This window comes from Procambarus clarkii, chromosome 69 (assembly GCF_040958095.1).
Source record: "Procambarus clarkii isolate CNS0578487 chromosome 69, FALCON_Pclarkii_2.0, whole genome shotgun sequence".
Lineage (NCBI taxonomy): Eukaryota > Metazoa > Arthropoda > Malacostraca > Decapoda > Cambaridae > Procambarus > Procambarus clarkii.
The window spans coordinates 2,414,032-2,440,021 of NC_091218.1; the positions used below are offsets into that span (position 1 = coordinate 2,414,032).

Sequence of the window (25,990 nt, forward strand, 5' to 3'; positions counted from 1 at the left end):
TAACCTCAAGGTGACAGGTGGCCTAACCTCAAGGTGACAGGTGACCTGACCTCAAGGTGACAGCTGACCTAACACCAATTTTTCTCGACAAGTCGCATATATAAGTCTGCTTACTGCGTTCACAGATGCCGACAAGTTATATAATCCTGATTTCATTGATGAAATTAATATTAACTTTAGGGTTGTGTCATGGGATGGGAGAGGAGGGTCTCAGAGTGATCATGTTCTCATTGACGGCTGATCTAACCTGTCACATGTGTGTGTGAATGACAGGTTGTCACTGACAGTGACAACCTGTCATAGACACCCTCAGTACACCTCGTACTGAGGGTGTCTACACCTACACCCAAGTCTACACCTACACCCTACACCCCCTCGCCAAGTCCTGGACCCCCCTCGCCAAGTCCTATTTCCCCCTCGTCAAGTCCTGGACCCCCTCGTCAAGTCATGGTCCCCCCTCGTCAAGTCCTGGACCCCCTCGTCAAGTCCTGGTCCCCCCTCGTCAAGTCCTGGACCCCCTCGTCAAGTCCTGGACCCCCTCGTCAACTCCTGGACCCCCTCGTCAAGTCCTGGACCCCCTCGTCAAGTCATGGTCCCCCCTCGTCAAGTCCTGGACCCCCTCGTCAAGTCCTGGTCCCCCTCGTCAAGTCCTGGACCCCCTCGTCAAGTCCTGGACCCCCTCGTCAAGTCCTGGACCCCCTCGTCAAGTCCTGGACCCCCTCGTCATGTCCTGGTCCCCCCTCGTCACGTCCTGGACCCCCTCGTCAAGTCCTGGACCCCCTCGTCAAGTCCTGGACCCCCTCGTCAAGTCCTGGACCCCCTCGTCAAGTCCTGGACCCCCTCGTCAAGTCCTGGACCCCCTCCCCCGTCAGGCCTTGGAAACCCTCCTCAGGTCTCAGAACACTATTGAGTGGTGACAAATAACAAATATCTGAACTTGGAAATGTAATATTCAAGTGCATTTTATTTGACCTCTTCCAGTGTCGCCTTTGAAGCAACTTCTTTACTTTCCTTTTTTTTAAATGACTAAGAAAAATGTCGAAATCTAAGGAATACTTTTATACCGGCTGTGACAGAATTGGGTCACTGTGTTAAAAAATGATTTAAATTAGTCAGGCATAAAAGGCTTCTCTTATTTTTTTACTGTTTAAGTATTTTTAAGTTTTTGTTCTTCTCCGTAGGCCTAATGGGCCATTCACAAAGTTATTTAGATTCGACGAGTGCTTGAGTGTTAGAATGACGTACATATTAGTGGGACCATTGGATATATTTCACATATGGAGGAGTTTGGGTTGGCGGAGTTGCCTCGTATGGGTCAATAGGCATTCTGATGTTTCCTTTATTTGTTTGGTCTAAACAGTTTAAGGAGAGGCTCTTGCCCGCCTCCTCGTAGGACTCAAAATGTTGGCTACTGCGGCGCGATTCAATTTTACTGTTGCATGATTGTTTTCTGCATGATTACAGGTATTGCTTGAAGCACAGAACCATTGTCTCGCTAGAACTGTGACGGTCACCAGGCCAACAAGAAAACATATTTTTAACACAAAATAAACGAATAGACTAATAGATAAACAATTGACAAACTATATTATATTGATAAATATAATATAGTTTGTAGTTTTCATTCCATTGACAATGATATGGATAATAAATAGGAATAAAATGAATGTATAGCAAGGTTGAGGAAATAATTGAAGTGGGTAATGTGAATAGTACATATGATAATTAAATAATTATTGTGTGTAAAAATAACACTGATCAAGCAATAATTGATTATTAATTTCCTGTCACCGCCTGTGATTGACAGATGAATGGCAGCTCATCAATGTGGCTCTTACTTGGGCACGTGACTGGTTCCCGACACCAGCATCAGGGCGGCGTGGTAGTGTCCGTCTTCATCTCCTGCGGGTGCACGTCTCTCTCGCTCCTGACGGCGGAGACGAGACCTCTCGCTCCTGACGGCGGAGACGAGACCTCTCGCTCCTGACGGCGGAGACGAGACCTCTCGCTCCTGACGGCGGAGACGAGACCTCTCGCTCCTGACGTAGGAGACGAGACCTCTCGCTCCTGACGTAGGAGACGAGACCTCTCGCTCCTGACGGCGGAGACGAGACCTCTCGCTCCTGACGGCGGAGACGAGACCTCTCGCTCCTGACGTAGGAGACGAGACCTCTCGCTCCTGACGTAGGAGACGAGACCTCTCGCTCCTGACGGCGGAGACGAGACCTCTCGCTCCTGACGTAGGAGACGAGACCTCTCGCTCCTGACGGCGGAGACGAGACCTCTCGCTCCTGACGGCGGAGACGAGACCTCTCGCTCCTGACGGCGGAGACGAGACCTCTCGCTCCTGACGTAGGAGACGAGACCTCTTGCTCCTGACGGAGGAGACGAGACCTCTCGCTCCTGACGGAGGAGACGAGACCTCTCGCTCCTGACGGAGGAGACGAGACCTCTCGCTCCTGACGGAGGAGACGAGACCTCTCGCTCCTGACGGAGTACACGAGACCTCTCGCTCCTGACGGCGGAGACGAGACCTCTCGCTCCTGACGGAGGAGACGAGACCTCTCGCTCCTGACGGTGGAGTGAAGATTCCCAGCACGACACACCGTAACGATCCTCTTCCTGGCGGAATTTAATTTCGGAATTCCACCTTTAGGACAAAATTTCGGTAAAGGAATTCCGCTCTCGACCTATTACAATAGACATGAGTTCTTCCGTCTTGCCCAGGGAGTTGTTGAGGGCGGGGCCGGGGGTCCTCCCCAGGGGTGTGGTGGGGGGGAGAGGGTCCTCCCTGTGGGTGTGGTGGGGTGGAGAAGGGTCCCCCCTGTGGGTGTGGTGGGGGTGGAAAGGGGCGCCCTGTGGGTGTGGTGGGGTGGAGAGGGGTCCCCCCTGTGGGTGTGGTGGGGGTGGAGAGGGGCGCCCTGTGGGTGTGGTGGGGTGGAGAGGGGCCCCTGTGGGTGTGGTGGGGGTGGAGAGGGGCCCCTGTGGGTGTGGAGAGGGAGCCACTGTGGGTGTAGTGGGGGTGGAGAAGGGGCCCCCTGTGGGTGTGGTGGGGTGAACAGGGGCCCCTGTGGGTGTGGTGGGGGTGGAGAGGCACCCCTGTGAGAGTGGTGGGGGTGGAGAGGCGCCCCCTGTGGGTGTGGAGAGGGGCCCCTGTGGGTGTGGTGGGGTGGAGAGGAGGAGCCCCTGCGGGTGTGGTGGGGTGGAGAGGGGGGGGCCCCTGTGGGGATGGAGAAGGGGCCCCTGTGGGTGTGGTGGGGTGGAGAGGGGGGCCGCTGTGGGTGTGGTGAGGGTGAAGAGGGAAGTCCCTGTGGGTGTGGTGGGGTGGAGAGGGGGGGGGGCCCTGTGGGTGTGGTGGGGTGGAGAGGGGGGCCCCCTGTGGGGGTGGAGAAGGGGCCCCTGTGGGTGTGGTGGGGTGGAGAGGGGGGCCCCTGTGGGTGTGGGGTGGAGAGGGGGGGAGGTCCCCCACATGGGTGTGGTGCAGGAAAGAATTGGTGTGACTGTCACATCACAGAGCGGCGCGCACGCGCGCGCGCACACACACACACACACACACACACACACACACACACACACACACACACACACACACACACACACACACACACACACACACACACACACACAATTTCCTAACACAGCATGTGAAAGAAGATACTAGGGAAAGAGGAGGGGATACGCCCAGCCTATTAGATCTCATTTTCACCCAGAATGTAGAAGACATCGAGCAGTTGGAACATGAAATACCACTAGGAGCCAGTGACCATTGTGTCCTAGTCTTTGACTACATGATGGAGCTTAAAATTGTGACCAAAGGACAAGAGGTCCGGGAAAGGAGATTTGATTACAGAAAAGGGGACTACAGAAGAATAAGGGACTACCCGGGAGAAGTACAGTGAGAGGAAGAACTTAGAGGTAAAACAGTGCAAGGTATGATGAACCAAGTCATATTGAAATGCAAGGAGGCTGAAGAGAGATTTATTCCAACAATAAAGGAAAAAAGCAGGAGGGAATATAATAACCCATGGTTTAATAGACAGTGTCAGGAAGCAAAGGTGAGAAGCAGGAGGGAGTGGAGGAAGTACAGAAGACAAAGGACAGAGGACAACAGGATTAGATGTAACAGAGCTAGGAATGATTACATTAACATAAGACGAGTGTCGGAAAGAAATTATGAGAATGATATTGCAGTCAAAGCGAAAAAGCAACCTAAATTACTACATAGCCATATAAGAAGGAAGATGTCAGTAAATGACCAAGTGACAAGACTGAGGAAAACAGAAGGGGCATATACAGAAAGCGACAAGGAAATCTGCAAGGTACTGAATGCAAAATTCCGTGGAGTGTTCACAACCGAGCCTGAGCAGCTCCCATTGTTAGAAGCGATTACCCTAGATGAAAGACTATCAGATATAGAGGTGACAGCAGAGAAGGTAATGAAAGAGTTGACAACACTGGATGCAAATAAAGCTGTTGGACCAGACAAAGTATCACCGTGGATACTTAAAGAGGCAGCGCAGGCTCTCAGTGTGCCTCTGGCAATGATCTTTAATGAGTCACTGATGTCTGGAGAATTGCCCAGTTGCTGGAAGGAGGCAAATGTCGTACCGATTTTCAAGAAAGGTGATAGGGAGGAGGCACTTAACTACAGACCCGTATCACTGACAAGCATCCCCTGCAAAGTAATTGAAAGAATAATTAGGCTAAGACTTGTTGAGCACCTGGAGAGCATTGGGTTTGTAAACAAGCACCAACATGGGTTCTGGACAGGGAAATCATGCCTAACAAACCTTTTAGAATTCTATGATAAAGTAACAAGGATAAGGCAGGACAGAGAAGGCTGGGCAGACTGCATATTTCTTGACTGCCAAAAGGCCTTTGATACAGTACCGCACATGAGACTGCTATACAAACTTGAGAGGCAGGCAGGAGTAAACGGAAAAGCCCTAGTATGGGTGAAGAACTACCTAACAGGAAGGAGCCAGAGGGTAATGGTAAGGGGCGAGAAGTCGGACTGGCGAACAGTAACAAGTGGAGTACCTCAAGGATCGGTGCTGGGACCAATCCTCTTTCTAATTTAGGTAAATGATATGTTTACAGGAGTGGAATCATACATGTCAATGTTTGCGGATGACGCAAAATTAATGAGAAGAGTTGTGACAGACGAGGATTGTAGGATCCTCCAAGAGGACTTAAACAGGTTGCAGAGATGGTCAGAGATATGGCTACTGGAGTTTAACACCAGTAAATGTAAAGTTATGGAAATGGAATCAGGTGACAGGAGACCAAAGGGACAGTACACAATGAAGGGGAACAGCCTACCTGTAACGATTCGAGAAAGAGACCTGGGAGTGGATGTGACACCTCATCTAACTCCTGAGGCACATATAAATAGGATAACGACAGCAGCGTACTCTACACTGGCGAAAATTAGAACTTCATTCAGAAACCTAAATGAGGAGGCTTTTAGGGCGCTTTACACTGCCTACGTGAGACCCGTCTTGGAGTATGCCGCGCCATCATGGAGCCCCCACCTGAAGAAACACATAAAGAAACTGGAGAAGGTTCAGAAGTTTGCGACGAGGCATGTCCCAGAGTTTCGAGGGATGGGATATGCAGAGCGTCTGAAGGAACTGAACCTTACGACACTAGAGAAAAGAAGGAAGAGAGGAGATATGATAGGGACATATAAAATTCTCAGGGGAATTGACAAAATGGAAATAGATGAAATGTTCACACGTAAAAATAACAGAACGAGGGGACATGGGTGGAAACTGGAAACTCAGATGAGTCACAGAGATGTTAGGAAGTTTTCTTTTAGCGTGAGAGTAGTGGAAAAATGGAATGCACTTGGGGAACAGGTTGTGGAAGTAAATACTATTCATACTTTTAAAACTAGATATGATAGGGAAATGGGACAGGAGTCATTGCTGTAAACAACCGATAGCTGGAAAGGCGGGATCCAAGAGTCAATGCTCGATCCTGCAAGCACAAATAGGTGAGTACACACACTCGTGGCCAGGTTGTGGGAAAGACCGGCGGAGTCCTGACGGTCTCCAGGTCAAGCCCAGAGCTTGACGAAATTCCTATTTGTTGTCCTCGCCAGCTGACGGCGCTGACATACGCTTGCCAGCTGACCGAACCAAGGTCGCCTCTCATCAGGTGAAACAACATTGGCATCTGTGGGGAATTGACTTGTGAGATTTATATTTTGATCATGTCATGGCTTGGTTGTCTGGGGCGTGAGTGCCTGGAAATACTCATAGGTTCGAATCCTTAACACAGATGCCGAAGAAATATAAGAAAATTCATTTTCGCAAACAGAGTGGTAGACGGTTGGAACAAGTTAGGCGAGAAGGTGGTGGAGGCCAAGACCTTCAATAGTTTCAAAGCGTTATATGACAAAGAAGGTTGGGAAGACGGGACACCACGAGCGTTGCTTTAATCCTGTAACTACACTTAGGTAATTAATCTTACCTAATTACACTTAGGTAATTACACACACACACACGGAAAGCCTTTGACACAGTACCCCATAAATGGTTGATGCATAAGCTGGAGAAACAGGCAAGAGTAACTGGTTGGCGCTCCAGTGGATAAGAGAGTACCTAAGCAATAGGAAGCAGAGAGTTACAGTGAAAGGTGAAACCTCAGTTTGTCGTGAAGTCACCAGTGGAGTCCCACAGGGCTCTGTACTCGGACCTATCATATTTCTGATATACGTAAATGATCTCCCAGAGGGTATAGACTCATTCTTCTCAATGTTTGCTGACGACGCCAAAATTATGAGAAGGATTAAGACAAAGAAGGACAGCTTAAGGCTTCAAGAAGACCTGGACACGCTGCAGGAATGGTCGAACAAAAGGTTGTTAGAGTTTAACCCAACCAAATGTAATGTAATGAAGATTGGTGTAGGGAGTAGGAGACCAGTTACGAGGTATCATTTGGGAGATGAAATACTTCAAGAGTCTGAGAGAAAGACCTGGGGGTTGATATCACGCCAGACCTGTTCCCTGAAGCTCATATCAAGAGGATAACATCAGCGGTATACGCCAGGTTGGCTAACATAAGAACGGCCATTAGAAACTTGTGTAAAGAATCTTTCAGAACTTTGTTTACCATATATATCAGACCAATCTTGGAGTATGCGGCTCCAGCATGGAGTCCATATCTAGTCATGCATAAGACTAAACTGGAAAAGGTTCAAAGCTTTGCCACCAGACTAGTACCCGAACTGAGGGGTATGAGCTACGAGAAGAGACTACGGGAATTTAACCTCACGTCACTGGGAGACAGAAGAGTTAGAGGGGACATGGTCACCACATAAATGTTTCTCAGAGGAATCGACAGGGTAGATAAAGACAGGCTATTTACCACAAGAGGCACACGCACTACGGGACACAGGTGAAAATTGAGTGCCCAAATGAGCCATAGAGACGTTAGAAAGAATTTTTTCAGTGTCAGAGTAGGAGACAAATGGAATGCATTAGGAAGTGATGTGGTGGAGGCTGACTCCATACACAGCTTCAAGTGTAGATATGATAGAGCCCAGTAGGCTCAGAAAACTGTACACCAGTCGATTGATAGTTGAGAGGCGGGGCCAAAGAGCCAGAGCTCAACCCCCGCAAGCACAAATATGTGAGTACACACACACACACACACACACACACACACACACACACACACACACATACATACACACACACACACACACACACACACACACACACACACACACACACACACACACACACACACACACATTCATGCAAGGATGTGTTTGAGATAGACTTCACTGGAAGGTATGTCAATTCAGCCCCCTGATGTGATCGATCACATACAGGGGGGCTGAAGCAGTGAGTGACATGGTAGTCTTCACTGTGGGAGTGGGTGGGGGTCCTGAGGCTAAACTCCCAGTGGTTGAAGATGGTGACAAAGATGAACAATGTATAGAGAGGCTACAGATGGAAATGGGTGGAGTGTGGTGGAGGCGTCTCACCACAAAAATAAAATGTTTTGGTAATTGTTTGCAATGGAAGGGGTTCTTGGGAAGCTCGAGGGGAATTGAGATTGTGGTAGAGGGGGGTTGTGGTGGAGATGGTTGTGGTGGAGGGGGGTTGTGGTGGAGGAGGGATTGTGGTGGAGATGAGTGTAGTGGAGGCGGGTTGATGGAGTTGTTGTGTTAAGGGTTGGCCACATGTGTTAACCTTGTGTGCGGGACCTCGTAGACTGGTGGATAGCGCGCAGGACTCGTAATTCTGTGGCGCGGGTTCGATTCCCGCACGAGGCAGAAACAAATGGGCAAAGTTTCTTTCACCCTGAATGCCCCTGTTACCTAGCAGTAAACAGGTACTTGGGAGTTAGTCAGCTGTCACGGGCTGCTTCCTGGGGGTGGAGGCCTGGTCGAGGACCGGGCCGCGGGGACACTAAAGCCCCGAAATCATCTCAAGATAACCTCAAGATAACCTTATGCACTCAGTGATATGACAACCGGTTATCGGGTTGCCACTCCGTAATACTACAACAGTTTTGCCTAACCAAAAACGTACACACCTAAACAACCCCCTTAACCCGTCGAGGGCTATGCATATAAAGCGTCAATATTACGGTGCTTGATGCTTTACAAATCGTATTTATTAGGATTTGGTTGATTCCGTTGATAATGCGACGCAATAAGCGGAAGGACGGGTTGTAGAGATGTATATATAACTATCCCCAAGTATGAGGCAGTACGAGGGCCGTATGCTAGTGCACGGTAGTTTATATATAAGTAGTAGTAGTATATAAGCAGTATATAGGTAGTAAAGACATATATTGGTAGGTAATTTATATATATCAAGTCTTAAACAACCTTACATTTGCACGGAGCCTTAATTCCTTCATCCCGAAATTTTAGACATAATTCAAGAAAATGTAATTAATTCTTAATCCTGTATAAGAGGAAATGACAGTTTGAGCAAAATCAAAGAATGTATTAAAGATGCGTTAGTTTGGCTGTGGTCCACTCAGAAATCAAATAATTACGATGTTAAAAATATATTACAGGAAAAGGAAAAACGCAGATTACATGGAAAATTACGGTCACAAGGAAAAAAATTAGTTGGCACATTTTAGGGTGTGAGGGATGAGAAGTGCTGCCCTCGAAAGAAAATAACAATTCAAAACAAAACTTTTTCCCAGAAAGTTCAGGAAAAATGAGATTAGAAGGAAATCAGGTAAAAATCTACTTTAAGGCGTGGCGCGCTGACAAACCCTCAATTTACGCCACCTAGAAAAATTTTCAAACTATTTAGGAAATTCAGAATATTTTACAGTGAAGTTATAAAAAAAAAAATTGTGACTATAGGGAACTGTTGAATATGAATATATATATATATATATATATATATATATATATATATATATATATATATATATATATATATATATATATATATATATATATTAGTATATTTTGGTAGCAGTCTTTCTTGTAAACATATGTGGATGAATATGACTGATAGGGTAAGATTAATAATTCTAACACGAATCTTCTCAATATTCATTACGTTTTTCTTCACTGTCGATTATAATGGAAAAATTAACTTTCCAAAATTCATTCTTTACATTTTTATTTTTGATCTGACGCCGGAACGTGTTTTGTAAGCTTCTTACGTTTTCAAGTCTAGTCTACACATAACATACATCATACTTATACTAGTTATGGGTGAAGTGATATGGCACAAAAATTTTGGGTGAGGTGACAGAGATATGACAGAACACGAATCAATGGTTATGAAAACATAAGAATGGAAGTAACCTGCAGAAGGCCTATTGGCCCATACTTTCTCTTGCTAATGCTATGTTGGTTCGGGGTCTTGAAGTGGGTAGAATATAGTTGTGCATTAATTGGCTGTTGATTGCTGGTGTTGACTTTTTGATGTGTAGTGCCTCGCTGATGTCAAGCCGCCTGCTATCGCTGTATTTATTGATGATTTCTTTGTTGCTTGTTAAGATTTTTCTGGTGATGGTCTGGTTGTGAGAAGAAATTATATGTTCCTTGATGGAGCCCTGTTGTTTGTGCATTGTTAATCGCCTAGACAGAGACGTTGTTGTCTTGCCTATATACTGAGCTCTTTTGGGCTTACAGTCCCCAAGCGGGCATGTGAAAGCATAGACGACGTTGGTTTCCTTCAAGGCGTTCTGTTTGGTGTCTGGGGAGTTTTTCATGAGTTGTATGGCGTTTTTTTTGTTTTTGTAGTAAATTGTCAATTGTATTTTCTGATTTTTGTCTGTAGGGATAACGTTCCTATTAATAATATCTTTCAGGACCCTTTCTTCAGTTTTATGAGCCGTCGAAAAGAAGTTCCTGTAAGACTGTAAAATCTAATAGGGGGTACAAGAGTTGTGCTAGTTGACTCTTCAGACGTTGCATGGCGTTTCACCTTTTTTTTATGACGTCTTCAACATAACCGTTAGAGAAGCCATTTTGACTAGGACCTGCCTTACCCTACAGAGTTCTTCATCGACTTGCTTCCATCCTGAGCTGTGACTGAGTAACCGGTCGATGTAAGCATTGACAACACTCCTCTTGTACCTGTCTGGGCAGTCACTATTGTCATTGAGGCACATAACTTTGTTTGTTTCCTTAGTGTAGACTGCAGTGTGGAAGTTTCCGTTCCTTTCCGTGACTGTTACATCTAGAAAGGGCAGCTTCCCATCTTTCTCCATCTCGTAAGTGAAACTTAACACAGAATTCTGCTCGAATGCCTTCTTCAGCTGCTGCAGACGTCTGACATCAGGTACCTGCATGAAAATGTCGTCAACATATTTGCATTATATAGCGGGTTTCAAGTTCATGTCAACTAAGACCCTCTACTCGATGGTACCCATGTAGAAGTTCACAAACAGGGCACCTAGGGAAGAACCCATGACAACCCCCATCTACTTGCTTATACATGGGCCCATCTGGATTCAAGAAGGGTGCCTGTTTAGTTCAGGCTTGGAGTAGCTTTCTAACATGTTTTCTGATATGTCAAGAGGAGTACAAGCTGGATCACGATACACTCTGTCCACTCATCACGACTGTTTCATCCACAGGTACGTTGGTAAACAGTGACTCTACATCCAACGAGGCTCTTATCCCTGTGGCCCATGCTCGCCGCAGTAAGTCAACGAATTCCTTTGGAGATTTCAGGCTGAAAGCACAAGGTACATAAGGAGTCAGCAAGCAGTTGAGTCGCTTAGCCAGTCTGTATGTGGGTGTGGGTATCTGGCTGATGATTGGCCGAAGTGGGTTTCCAGGTTTGTGGATCTTGACATTCCCATACTCATAACCAGATTTGTATTCCCTAATAACCTTTGGCAGGTGGAGTCCAGATTTCTTGGCATTCACAGTTTTTATCAATCTGTTTATCTTCGTCTTCAATTCGGCTGTGGTGTCCTTTGTTACCCTTAGGAATTTAGTTTGGTCGGAGAGTACGGTCATTGATGGTCAAGTGGGTAAAGGCACTGTGTACATGAGTAGCAAATGTGCTCCTGGCGGTCCGGGTTCGAGTCACTTCTGGGGTGTGGAGTTTTCATTCACATATATGCATGGGGAGCATTCAAGCTTCTTTGCATTTGTGTTGCTCATGTGGCCCCACAAAAATGAGGTGATTTGATGAAATAGCTATGCCCAATATTACCATCAATATGCCGTCGGGGTGGTGGTTCAAATAGCTTCGGCTGTTACTGCCTTTTGTATGGTCACTGATGGGCGAGTTGTTTAAGGCACCGTGTACACCAGTTGCAATGTGCCCCTGGCGGTCCGGGTTCGAGTCACTTCTCGGGTGTGGAGTTTTCATTCACATATATGCTTGGGGACCATTCAAGCTTGTTCTCATATATATATATATATATATATATATATATATATATATATATATATATATATATATATATATATATATATATATATATATTTATATATATTTATATATATATATATATATATATATACATATATATATATATATATATATATAGATATATATATAATATATATATGACTGAAAACTCACACCCCAGAAGTGACTCAAACCCATACTGCCAGGAGCAACACAAATGGTATCTACAGGACGCCTTAATCCGCTTGACCATCATGACCGGACATAACACTGGATCCATAACGTGACTGTTAATATGGTCAAGCGGATTAAGGCGTCCTGTAGATACCAGTTGCGTTGCTCCTGGCAGTATGGGTTCGAGTCACTTCTGGGGTGTGAGTTTTCAGTCGCATATAGTCCTGGGGACCATTCAGGCTTGTTTGCATATATATTTATTGTGACGATAATCTCCTTCAAGAGAGATTGAGCCTACTCTTCCCTCCTAAGTACGTCCCTAACAACAATAACAACTAATATAGAAGATATATCCAACAAGTACAACACCAAGGTTTGCCAGAGAGCCAACGAATTCAGCACCGGGAACACCTGCTCCACCTCCGCCACTCGAACCAGCAAACTACCTGTCCGTCGCCTGCACGTCGCTGATTGGCTGTTGCACATCGCACCTGCTCCCTCCACCCGCCACACTACCTGATGTCTGGGGCCACCACGACCTACAGCCCTCAGAATATCCCGTGCTTTCCACAAGTTAACACGTCTCATTGGTAGACTAAGCCCTGGCTTACGTGTACTAAGAGAGGTGAAGCTTAAAGCCAATATTCCTGCACTCATATTTCTCCTTGTATATTATTCACTTGTATTAACGTAACTTTTCATTTTGCCAGTGATTATTCTTATTATTTTGTTTGATTGATTTATGTTACAATTTTTATGTCCATTTTATTCATGTTTTGCTTTTCTAACGTAATTAAAATTTCATTGTTAAATTTACTTGTGTTTTGTGTGTCTTCCCATTACCTTACCACAGACGAAAGTTCCATATTTTCTCTTTTTGTTTCTTTATGTAATGAGGCCATACCCCTAGCTTTTGAAACAGCCGAACACCAACGCGTAACCGTCACAAATATATATATATATATATATATATATATATATATATATATATATATATATATATATATATATATATATATATATATGCACTAACTTGCTTAAACACGCAAGGGAAGTTTTACAACTTTAGAACACTTTCCCACCAGAAGACTCGAACCCTAGCCAGCACAGAAGCCTCACAGTAACTGGCATAGCAGGTATGCCTTTAACCCACTACACCAAACTCAGATCCCTAAAAGAGATGGTAATTTCGGGGTATTTAACCCCCCCAAAGATCACCACCTCCCATGGGCAACTAGAGCTGGTGAGAGGTCACTCACGTTCTTTCATCAAGTCCTTGTTAATATGGGAGAACACTGTGACTATGCTTAATGCATAAATGCGTTTTAATATATATATATATATATATATATATATATATATATATATATATATATATATATATAAATATATATATATATATATATATATATATATATATATATATGCGAACAAGCCTGAATGGTCCCCAGGACTATATGCGAATGAAAACTCACACCCCAGAAGTGACTCGAACCCATACTCCCAGAAGCAACGCAACTGGTAACTACAGGGCGCCTTAATCCACTTGACCATCACGGCCGTCAAAAGGAAGTGATAGCCGAGGCTATTTGAGCCACTTCCCCGACGGCAACTCGGATGGTAATCTTGGGCATAGCATTTCACCAAATCACCTCATTCTTTGGGGCACACGTGAGGAACACAAATGCGAACAAGCCTGAATGGTCCCCAGGACTATATGCGAATGAAAACTCACACCCCCAGAAGTGACTCGAACCCATACTCCCAGAAGCAACGCAACTGGTAACTACAGGGTGCCTTAATCCACTTGACCATCACGGCCGTCAAAAGGAAGTGATAGCCGAGGCTATTTAAGCCACTTCCCCGACGGCAACTCGGATGGTAATCTTGGGCATAGCATTTCACCAAATCACCTCATTCTTTGGGGCACACGTGAGGAACACAAATGCGAACAAGCCTGAATGGTCCCCAGGACTATATGCGAATGAAAACTCACACCCCAGAAGTGACTCGAACCCATACTCCCAGAAGCAACGCAACTGGTAACTACAGGGCGCCTTAATCCACTTGACCATCACGGCCGTCAAAAGGAAGTGATAGCCGAAGCTATTTGAACCACTTCCCCGCCGGCAACTCGGATGGTAATCTTGGGCATAGCATTTCACCAAATCACCTCATTCTTTGGGGCACACGTGAGGAACACAAATGCGAACAAGCCTGAATGGTCCCCAGGACTATATGCGAATGAAAACTCACACCCCAGAAGTGACTCGAACCCATACTCCCAGAAGCAACGCAACTGGTAACTACAGGGCGCCTTAATCCACTTGACCATCACGGCCGTCAAAAGGAAGTGATAGCCGAGGCTATTTGAGCCACTTCCCCGACGGCAACTCGGATGGTAATCTTGGGCATAGCATTTCACCAAATCACCTCATTCTTTGGGGCACACGTGAGGAACACAAATATTCGCATATAGTCCTGGGGACCATTCAGGCTTGTTCGCATTTGTGTTCCTTACATGTGCCCCAAAGAATGAGGTGATTTGGTGAAATGCTATGCCCAAGATTACCATCCGAGTTGCCGTCGGGAAGTGGCTCAAATAGCCTCGGCTATCACTTCCTTTTGACGGCCGTGATGGTCAAGTGGATCAAGGCGCCCTGTAGTTACCAGTTGCGTTGCTTCTGGGAGTATGGCTTCGAGTCACTTCTGGGGTGTGAGTTTTCATTCGCATATAGTCCTGGGGACCATTCAGGCTTGTTCGCATTTGTGTTCCTTACGTGTGCCCCAAAGAATGAGGTGATTTGGTGAAATGCTATGCCCAAGATTACCATCCGAGTTGCCGTCGGGGAAGTGGCTCAAATAGCCTCGGCTATCACTTCCTTTTGACGGCCGTGATGGTCAAGTGGATTAAGGCGCCCTGTAGTTACCAGTTGCGTTGCTTCTGGGAGTATGGGTTCGAGTCACTTCTGGGGTGTGAGTTTTCATTCATATATATATATATATATATATATATATATATATATATATATATATATATATATATATATATATATATATATATATATGCAACAATGAACACAAAAACACTGATCCAAGTATGCAGAATAACCCGGCCCGGTGATTCTACCCGGTGATTCTACCCAGTGACCATTGATTCTACTTTGCTCTGATGAAGGCGAATTAGCCGAAAACGCGTTAAGCATTTTCTATTTTTCACATGTGGTTATTCTGCATATATATATATATATATATATATATATATATATATATATATATATATATATATATATATATATATATATATATATATATATATATATATATATAAGCCTATACTTGCATAAACCACAAGTGAAGATTAATAATCTTTGGACAACACCCACCAGTGGGACTCGAACCCAGAAAGCACAACTACCTTCCAGTAGCTGCCATAACTAGTATGCTTTAACCCACTACACCATCAGACCCTACAAAAGAAGTAGAGAGTTCGAGATATATATACATCCCAAACATCTTCCACTTCCCGAGGGCACCAGATAAGTGTGGGGTCAGTCTGCATTTTTCGTCAAGCCACTGTCAATGTGAGAGACATTGACAGTGTCAATGACACGAGTTCTCTCACATTGACAGTGGCTTGACGAAAAATGCAGACTGACCCCACACTCATCTGGTGCCCTCGGGAAGTGGAAGATGCTTGGGATGTATATATATCTCGAACTCTCTACTTCTTTTGTAGGGTCTGATGGTGTAGTGGGTTAAAGCATACTAGTTATGGCAGCTACTGGAAGGTAGTTGTGCTTTCTGGGTTCGAGTCCCACTGGTGGGTGTTGTCCAAAGATTATATATATATATATATAATCCTGTTTTACTTTGGGTCTGGGAAGATCTTGCAAATATTTGTAAGGTGGCGGTAATGAACCCTAACCTCCTGCTTCACCTCGCCTCTCCCCCCCCCTCGGCCCCGCTTCTCTCCCCCACACCTCACCTCACCTGGAAGAGTGGGGCGGGGCCTCTCCCACCACCAATATATTGTTATATCACACAATACATTGCCAAGGCGGCGGTGACCGGGGTGGTTTTCTCTGCCACTGACGGCTTGATTCATCTTTCATCTCCCGACCAACTTGTCCCTAGCGGCCCCTGACGATCAAAGATGCAGCTGCACATCGCCAGACACGATCTACAGCCCGCCAGATGATGATAGCGCTCACAGGCGCTAGTCGTACATGACGCGGAGGTCTGAACGTGTTCAGGTCCCAGGGCAGAGATTAACAAAATAATAATTATTCAGACCACCAGGGAGGGAAGGAGAGGTGGGAGCCTCGGCTGAGCAAGCCAGATTGGACGATGAGGAGCACGTCCAACGTGGGGGGTTAGGTAACAATGGGTTAGGTGCCCACCTGTAGGGCAGGGAGTGGTGGATAGGGGGGCTCCAGTGGGGGATTATCTTGAGGTTATCTTGAGATAATTTCGGGGCTTAGTGTCCCCGCGGCCCGGTCCTCGACGAGGCCTCTTTTTTGTTACACACCCCCAGGAAGCAGCCCGTACCAGCTGTCTAACTACCAGGTACCTATTTACTGCTAGATGAACAGAGGCATCAGGGTGAAAGAAACACCCAATCCGTTTCCGCCTCCACCGGGGATCGAACCCGGAACCTCAGGACCTCGAATCCAGAGTGCTGTCCACTCACTTGTCAGGGAGTTAGGGGGCAGACCTATACGGCAGGGAGGGGAGTGGGGGGGCAGGGGGCCCACATGGAAGGGGGTACAATAGGGAGGGCCCGGGGGGGGGGGAGGAGGGAGGCACAGTAAAGCTCTTCAAATACTGTTTATCGCGACCATTAGCTGCCCCGTAATACTTTATGTAATGGTGGAAATAAGTGTGATTGAACCTCGAACAAAATTTTATACTTAACGACAAAATCAACATTAATTAATGGCTCTCTGAACACAAAATATTTTAGCTTGAATATAATCTAATCAGACGTAGGTTCAAATCGACGTAGGTTCGAACCCTCGTCACGGCCCTTGTGGATTTGTTCATTTGATGCATCACGCTATTGTGGTTTCTGAATGTTACTTGTATGCATGTTTGTTCATTAAAGAAATAAGTTTATATATGATGAATGCGTAATGTATTATCATCACCTGTATGGCGAGTCTTGAGTGACGATAAGGTGAGTGTGTGTGTGTGTGTACTCACCTATTTGTACTCACCTATTTGTGTCTGCAGGATCGAACATTGACTCTTGGATCCCGCTTTTCGAGCATCGGATGTTTGCAGCAAAGATCCCGGTCCTATTTCCCTATCACACCTAATTTTAAAATTATGAATAGTATTTTGCTTCCACAACTGTTCCTTAAGTGCATTCCATTTTCCCACTACTCTCACGCTAAAAGAAAACTTCCTAACTCTATGACTCATGAGTTTCCAGCTTCCACCCATGTCCCCTCGTTCTGTTACTATTCCGTGTGAACATTTCGTCTCTGTCCACTCTGTCAATCCCCCTGAGTATTGTTTACGTTCCTATCATGTCCCCCCCTCTCCCTTCTTTTTTTCTAGTGTCGTAAGGAACAGTTCCTTCTGGCGCACTTCATACCCCATCCCTCGTAACTCTGGGACGAGTCTTGTTGCAAACCTCTGAACCTATTCCAGTTTCATTTTATGTTTCTTCAGATGTGGACTCCATGGATGTGGCGGCATACTCTAAGACTGGCCTCACGTAGACAGTGTAAAGCGCCCAAAATGCCTCCTTACTTAGGTTTCTGAATGATGCTCTAACTTTTGCCAGTGTAGAGTACGCTGGTGTCGTTATCCTATTTATTTGTGCTTCAGGAGATAGATTAGGTGTTACGTCCACGCCCAGGTCTCTTTCTCGCGTCGTCACAGGTAGGCAGATCCCATTCATTGTGTACTGTCCCTTTGGTCTCCTATCACCTAGTCCCATTTCCATAACTTTATATTTGCTCGTGTTGAACTCCAGTAGCCATTTCTCTGACCATCTCTGCATTCTGTTCAGGTCCTCTTGGAGGATCCTGCAATCCTCATCTGTCACAACTCCTCTCATCAACTTTGCGTCATCCGCGAACATCGGCATGTAGGACTCTACTCTTGTAAAAATGCTGTTAAGATATATTAGAAATAGAATTGGTCCCAGCACCGATCCTTGAGGTACTCCACTCATTACTGTTCGCCAGTCCGACTTCTCGCCCCTTACCGTAACTCTTTGGCTCCTTCCTGTTAGGTAGTTCCTTATCCATGCTAGGGCCTTTCCTCCCACCCCCGCCTGCTTCTCGAGTTTGAACAGTAGTCTCATGTGCGGTACTGTATCAAAGGCTTTTTGGCAGTCCAGAAATATGCAGTCTGCCCAACCTTCTCTGTCCTGTCTTATCCTTGTTATTTTATCATAGAATTCCAAAAAAGGTTAGTTAGCCCCACGATTTCCCTTTCCAGAACCCATGTTGCTGTTTGCAAACTGGGTTAAATACGTTCCTTGTACACATACGATTACTCGCAATCCACATCTATACATGCGTGTGTGTGTGTGATACCTGGTTGATACCTGGTTGATGGGGTTCTGGGAGTTCTTCTACTCCCCAAGCCCGGCCCGAGGCCAGGCTCGACTTGTGAGAGTTTGGTCCACCAGGCTGTTGCTTGGAGCGGCCCGCAGGCCCACATACCCACCACAGCCCGGTTGGTCCGGCACTCCTTGGAGGAATAAATCTAGTTTCCTCTTGAAAATGTCCAAGAGGACATTGTGTGTGTGTGTATGTGTGTGTGTGTGTGTGTGTGTGTGTGTGTGTGTGTGTGTGTGTGTGTGTGTGTGTGTGTGTGTTTGTGTGTGTGTACTCACCTATTTGTGTTTGCGGGGGTTGAGCTTTGGCTCTTTGGAACCGCCTCTCAAATGTTGATCAACTGGTGTACCGATTCCTGAGCCTACTGGGCTCTGTCATATCTACATTTGAAACTGTGTATGGAGTCAGCCTCCACCACATCACTGCCTAATGCATTCCGTCCATTAACTACTCTGACACTGAAAAAGTTCTTTCTAACGTGCCTGTAGCTCATGTGGGTACTCAGTTTCCACCTGTGTCCCCTTGTTCGCGTACCACCAGTGTTCAATAGTTTATCCTTGTTTTCCCGGTCGATTCCCCTGAGGATTTTGTAGGTTGTGATCATGTCTCCCCTTACTCTTCTGTCTTCCAGTATCGTAAGGTGCATTTCCCGCAGCCTTTCCTCGTATCTCATGCCTCTTAGTTCTGGGACTAGTCTAGTGGCATACCTTTGAACTTTTTCCAGCTTCGTCTTGTGCATGACAAGGTACGGGCTTCATGCTGGGGCCGCATACTCCAGGATTGGTCTTACATATATGGTATACAAGATTCTGAATGATTCCTTACACAGGTTCCTGAAGGCTGTTCTGAAGTTAGCCAGCCTCGCATATGCCGCAGACGTTATTCTTTTTACGTGGGCTTCAGGAGACAGGTTTGGTGTGATATCAACTCCTAGATCTTTCTCTCTGTCCGTTTCATTTAGTACTTCATCTCCTATTCTGTATCCTGTGTCTGGCCTCCTGTTTCCACCGCCTAGTTTCATTACTTTGCATTTACTCGGGTTGAACTTCAACAGTCACTTGTTGGACCATTCACTCAGTCTGTCTAGGTCATCTTGTAGCCTCCTACTATCATCCTCAGTTTCAATCCTCCTCATAATTTTTGCATCATCGGCAAACATTGAGAGAAACGGTTCTATACCATCTGGGAGATCATTTACATATATCAGAAACAGTATAGGTACAAGGACTGACCCCTGTGGTACTCCACTCGTAACGTCTCGCCAATATGAGACCTCACCCCTCACACTGAATCGTTGTCTCCTGTTGCTTAGGTACTCCCTTATCCAATGGAGTACCTTCTCTTTCACTCCAGCCTGCATCTCCAGCTTTTTCACTAGCCTCTTGTGTGGCACTGTATCAAAGGCTTTCTGACAATCTAAAAATATGCAGTCTGCCCACCCTTCTCTTTCCTGCCTTATTTTTGTTGCCTGGTCGTAGAATTCAAGTAACCCTGTGAGGCAGGACTTGCCATCCCTGAACCCATGTTGATGCTGTGTTACAAAGTTCTTTCGCTCCAGATGCTCCACTAGCTTTCTTCGCACAATCTTCTCCATCATCTTGCATGGTATGCAAGTTAGGGGCACCGGTCTGTAATTCAGTGCTTCCTGTCTATCCCCTTTCTTGTATATCGGGATTATGTCAGCTGCTTTCCAAATTTCTGGCAGTTCCCCTGTTGCCAGTGATTTGTTATACACTATGGAGAGTGGTAGGCACAGTTCTTCTGCTCCTTCCTTTAGTATCCAAGGGGAGATTCCATCTGGGCCTATAGCCTTTGTCACATCCAACTCTAGTAAACACTTCCTTACTTCCCCGCTGGTAATCTCAAACTCTTCCAGTGGTTCCTGGTTAGCTATTCCCTCGCGTATCTCTGGAATTTCTCCTTGCTCTAAGTTGAAGACCTCCTGGAATTTCTTATTCAGTTACTCACACACTTCTTTGTCGCTTGTAGTGAATCCTTCTGCCCCTATCCTTAATTTCATAACCTGTTCCTTTACTGTTGTTTTTCTCCTGATGTGGGTATGCAACAATTTAGGCTGAGTCTGCCTTGCTTGCGATGTCATTTTCGTATTGTCTTTCTGCCTCTCTTCTCATCCTGACATATTCATTTCTGGCATTCTGGTATCTTTCTCTGCTCTCCAGTGTCCTGTTATTCCTATAGTTTCTCCATGCCCTTTTACTTTGCTGCTTAGCTAGCCTACATCTCTGATTAAGCCATGGGTTTCTCATCTTCATTTCACTGTTTTCCTTTTGGACTGGGACAAACTTGTTTGCTGCGTCCTTGCACTTCTGCGTGATGTAGTCCATCATATCTTGGACCGTCTTTCCCCTGAGCTCTGTTTCCCATGCTATATCTGTTAGGAATTTTCTTATCCTCGAGTTCAATAATCCTTCTTCAATCAGGTACTCAAACACCAGTACACTGTGGTCGCTCATTCCTACTGGGGCCTCAAACCGATTTCTCTTATGTCGGAGTCGTTCAGAGTGAAGATCAAGTCGAGTCTCGCTGGTTCGTCATTTCCTCTCATCATTGTGGGTTCTCTGACATGCTGAATTAAAAAGTTAGTAGTCACCACCTCCAGTAGTTTGGCTCTCCACGTATCCTCGCCTCCATGCGGTTCCTTATTCTCCCAGTCAATCCTTCCGTGATTGAAGTCCCCCATGTTGAGCAGGTGGGATCTATTTCTACAGGCAGCAGAGGCTGCCTTCTCAATTATAGTGTTAACTGCCATGTTGTTGTTTTTGTACACTTGACTGGGTCTTCTGTCATTTGGAGGAGGGTTGTATATTACTGCAACTACTATTTTTGGTCCTCCCATTGTCATGGTGCCTGCTATGTAGTCTCTGAAACCCTCACAGCCTGGGATAGCCATCTCCTTAAAACTCCATTCCTTTCTCATGAGTAGGGCCACTCCGCCTCCTCCCCTACCTTCCCTCTCTTTCTTTATTACTGTGTACTCCTGGGGAAACACGGCATTCGTTATGATTCCAGAGAGTTTTATTTCCGTGAGTCCGATTACATCTAGGTTCACTTCTTGTGCTCTTCCCCTTAGTTCACTTGTCTTGCTTGTGATCCCAAATATGTTCGAGTACATCACCCTGAAACTGACTCTCTTCTGCTTCTCCTCTGAGGGGGGGGGGGGGGAAACTGTAGGATCTGGCGTGAGTGGGAGCTGGGAGGATTTGGTACGGGGAGAAGGAGGAAGGGCTTGGGGGGTGGGAGAGAGGGGGAGGATAGGGGGGAGAATGAGAGGGGGAGGGTTGGGAGAGCATGGGGGAAGGAGAGGCTTTGGGAGATGGGGGGGGGGCTTGGGGGGCATAAAAGGGGGGAGGGCTTGGGGGGGGGAAGGAAGGCGGAGCTGGGTGAGGAAGAAGGGAGGGTTTAGGGGAGTGGTGGAGAGGGGAAGACTTAGGTGGGGTGGGCGAGAGTGGGGGGCAGGGGAGAACTAAGGGCTTGGGGGTGGGAGAGATGGGAGGGCATGTGGGAGAAGGGAGGGCTTGGGGGGATGGGGGAGAAGGGAGGTCCTGGGGAGAGGGGGTGAGTGGGAGGAGGGGGGTGAGTGGGAGGAGGGGGGTGAGTGGGAGGAGGGGGATGGGTGGGGGGAGGGTGCCCTAGGTGGTTACTTAGTGGGGGGCTGACAGGGGATGGGGCATGCACGGTGTCTGTTGGGTAGAATGTGAGGGTAGTGCCCCACTCCCTGTCGCTGTTGCATTGTTTGAAGAGGGTTCCCCACTCCCCTCTGGATTGTAGGGTTTGGGGTTGTGGTTCTCTGATTCCTTTCTCTCTTCCTGAGCTGCTTCCTCACGTCTGCTGCCCGTTTTCTCTCTTCCCTTGTCATATCCCTCTGCAGGAATACTTTTTTGAACTTCTGTGCATTTGCTAGACAGCACTTCCTTGCTAACAGTTCCTCTTTCGTGATTTCGCTCATGAACACCACCTTTATCATTCGGCTTCTGTCCTTGTTGTACTTTCCAAGCCTGAAAAACCTTTTCAACATTTTGGTTAGTTTCCTCCATCCTTACCTCTTTAAGGATCTCAGTAACTATGTATGTGTGTGTGTGTGTGTGTGTGTGTGTGTGTGTGTGTGTGTGTGAGAGAGAGAGAGACTTCTTAGTGAGATTAAGAAATTTAAACATAAAATACGTGAGAAGCCTTAATGTCTTATGGGTGGATTCGAGTCATATAATTCCTTTTGCCGGGGACTGGAAGCCTGTACTTTAGGCTAATTTATATTGAGATGTCACATTGGTTGAATTACTGATCTTTGCAAGGATGCCACACACAACAGTTACCTAACTCACGGATACCTATTTACTGCTAGGGAATCAGACGCATCAGATGAAAGGAAACGTGCCAAACCATCCCTGTTTTTCCCGCTCTCTCCCATCCGGGTATCGAATTCTGTATCCCCGATTGTGAGCCGAGAACATAGACTCCAGTGGTGTGCAATTTTCCACTAGTTGGAGAAATTCTGGAGTTTATTCGATTATCCTATTATATATATTTTATATATTGATAAAAGATTAACATTTATAGATGTGGAGTGCGAGTAATCGTATGTATGTGTACAAGGAACGTATTTAAACCCAGTTTGCCAGCAGCACAGCAGGAACCCTTAAGTACACACACATGTCACTTGCCGTCAGTGGTTATAACAACCAAAGTCAAGTGGGAGGTTTGAAGAAACATGAAGGCCCTATAATTTGATTATTCTTACTAATAATTGGTTGTTTCATCGCCCATTATATTGTAGTAATAGGCGCTCCAATTATATATCGATTCTAATAACAAGTTGATATACTTACAATTCCTAGCAGTAAGGAAGATACGGGCTCACTGGTCTGCTGAAATAAACAACCCTTCCTCCGAATAAAAGAGTACGTTTTAATACTAAATGTAATAAGTACAATCCTGACTATCGGCATAGTACATAAATACACTTAATCGCCAGCATCGCACCAAAATATGTGATATTACGGTTTACCTGAAAAGCTGTATAGAACACCACGACCAAACCTAACCTTCTTAGTATAGGAGGACAAGCATGTAAATAGCATTTATTGCTTCTTAAATACAATTAGTACTTAACATATAGCTATACTGATATTACAATTTTATAAACTAATAAAACAAAACTAAAGTTAATAAATAAATATTAAATAAATTTAATATTTAAATTAATTATAAAGTAACTCAGGATATATCTTGGTTATCTTATAATTTTAAGAAGGATATTTTAAAATTTTGTATAAAATCTCTATTGTTTAATAAAACTGAAAAAGAAATTCTTTATATTTAAAACTTATGTATTGAACACGAAAACTTCATCCTATAAATTTTGAGTGTATTAACAAAAAATGAGAATATAATGGGGAGGTAAATGTAACAGCACAATTAAGTGTATATATGTACTATGGCAGACAGTCAGGAATGTACTTATTACGTTTAGTATTTAAACGTTCCTCGTTTAGTATTTAAACGTAGGGTCCATTCGGAGGAAGGGTTGGAAATAAGGGAGTGGAGGCACTTACTATTCCTCTACAGGAGAGGTGGGGGTTGCGGCGGCAAGATGGACTCACCGATCTTCTGGAGGAAGGCGGCGTAGTTGTTGTGGACCACCGGGTCTGAGGGCCGGGCAGCTAACAGTGCCAGGTGGAGGCTCTCGGCCTCCGTGGAGCGTCCGGCCTCACTGTAGAGCCCAGCCAGGGTCGACACGGCATCCCTGTTGGTTGCATCGTAGCGTAGACTCTCCTCCAGCAGCGTCACCGCCTCCACCATGCGACCCTGCTGCCTGGTGGGAGACAAGGTTAGAGACGATTATCTTCCAGTAACACTTCCAGATCCTCCCAAAATGCTACAGTGTTCGTTGGGTTGAAAGGCAGGACGAGCTGGTGGGAGGAATTCCCTGCCACCAGCACCTCTTTTTCAGACGCTTAAATAATTTAGATATCTAACTGCCAGCAACGTGAAACAAAACAAACGGGGCTGAATTTGGTAGGAGCGAAGCTGGGCAAATTCTCAAGGGTGTATATTTTTCTGTAACGATCGGCAGGCCAGCATGACGGCACTCACGTTCACGTCTCGCATTTGTTCCTTATCAGGAAAAACGCCGTGTGTGTGTGTGTGTGTGTGTGTGGTGTGTGTGTGTGTGTGTGTGTGTGTGTGTGTGTGTGTGTGTGTGTGTGCGCGTGCGCGTGTGCGTGTGCGTGTGCGTGTGCGTGTGCGTGTGTGTGTGTGTGTGTGGTGTGTGTGTGTGTGTGTACTCATCTAATTGTAATCACCTAATTGTGCTTGCGGGGGTTAAGCTCTGGCTCTTTGGTCCCGCCTCTCAACTGTCAATCAACTGGTGTACAGGTTCCTGAGCCTACTGGGCTCTATCATATCTGCATTTAAACTGTGTATGCAGTCAGCCTCCACCACATCACTGCCTAATGCATTCCACCTGTTAACTACTCTGACACTGAAAAAGTTCCTTCTAACGTCTCTGTGGCTCATTTGGGTACTAAGTCTCCACCTGTGTCCCCTTGTTCGTGTACACCAGTGTTAAACAGTTTATCTACCCTGTCAGTTCCTCTGAGAATTTTGTAGGTAGTGATCATGTCTTCCCCTTATCTTTTGTCTTCTAGTGTCTACAGAAGACACTCCCCCTTATTCCTCTGTCTACTTCTATGTGTGCGTGTGAGTGTGTGTGTGTAATCACCTAGTTGTGCTTGCGGGGGTTGAGCTCTGGCTCTTTGGTCCCGCCTCTCAACTGTCAATCAACAGGTGTACAGGTTCCTGAGCCTATTGGGCTCTATCATATCTACACTTGAAACTGCGTATGGAGTCAGCCTCCACCACATTACTTCCTAATGCATTCCATTTGTCACCACTCTGATACTAAAAAAGTTCTTCTAATATCTCTGTGGCTCATTTGGGCACTCAGTTTCCACCTGTGTCCCCTAGTGCGTGTGCCCCTTGTGTTAAATAGCCTGTCTTTATCAACTCTGTCGATTCCTTGAGAATCTTGAATGTGGTGATCATGTCCCCCCTAACTCTTCTGTCTTCCAACGAAGTGAGGTTTAATTCCCGTAGTCCTCTCCTCGTAGCTCATACCTCTCAGCTCGGGTACTAGTCTGGTGACAAACCTTTGAACCTTTTCCAGTTTAGTTCTTATGCTTGACTAGATATGGACTGCATGCTAGAGCCGCATACTCCAGGATTGGTCTGACATATGTGGTATATAATGTTCTGAAAGATTCTTTACACAAGTTTTTCTAAAGGCTGTCCTTATGTTAGCCACCTGGCATATGCTGCTGATGTTATCCTCTTGATATGAGCTTCAGGGGACAG

The 25,990-nt window shown here is 45.8% G+C and overlaps 1 protein-coding gene across 1 annotated transcript; it reads right to left on the reverse strand.

Moving 5' to 3' along the window:
- Positions 1-1,869: 1,869 nt before the first annotated feature.
- Positions 1,870-24,436, reverse strand: LOC138355789 (trichohyalin-like). The gene is made up of 3 exons (XM_069311316.1): positions 24,238-24,436; positions 6,125-6,180; positions 1,870-2,622 (listed from the first exon to the last, which is right to left on the reverse strand). Exons 1-3 carry the CDS (start codon positions 24,434-24,436, stop codon positions 1,870-1,872), a joined length of 1,008 nt encoding a protein of 335 aa, XP_069167417.1.
- Positions 24,437-25,990: the final 1,554 nt, after the last annotated feature.

Coding starts and splice junctions, on each gene's coding strand:
- LOC138355789 (XM_069311316.1), bottom strand. CDS start 24,436: ATGGTGGAGGCGGTGACGCTGCTGGAGGAGAGTCTACGCTACGATGCA. Junction 6,181..24,237: donor CGCCTTCCTCCAGAAGATCG/GTGAGTCCATCT, acceptor AATTCCCCACAG/ATGCCAATGTTGTTTCACCT. Junction 2,623..6,124: donor GGTTCGGTCAGCTGGCAAGC/GTATGTCAGCGC, acceptor AAATTCCGCCAG/GAAGAGGATCGTTACGGTGT.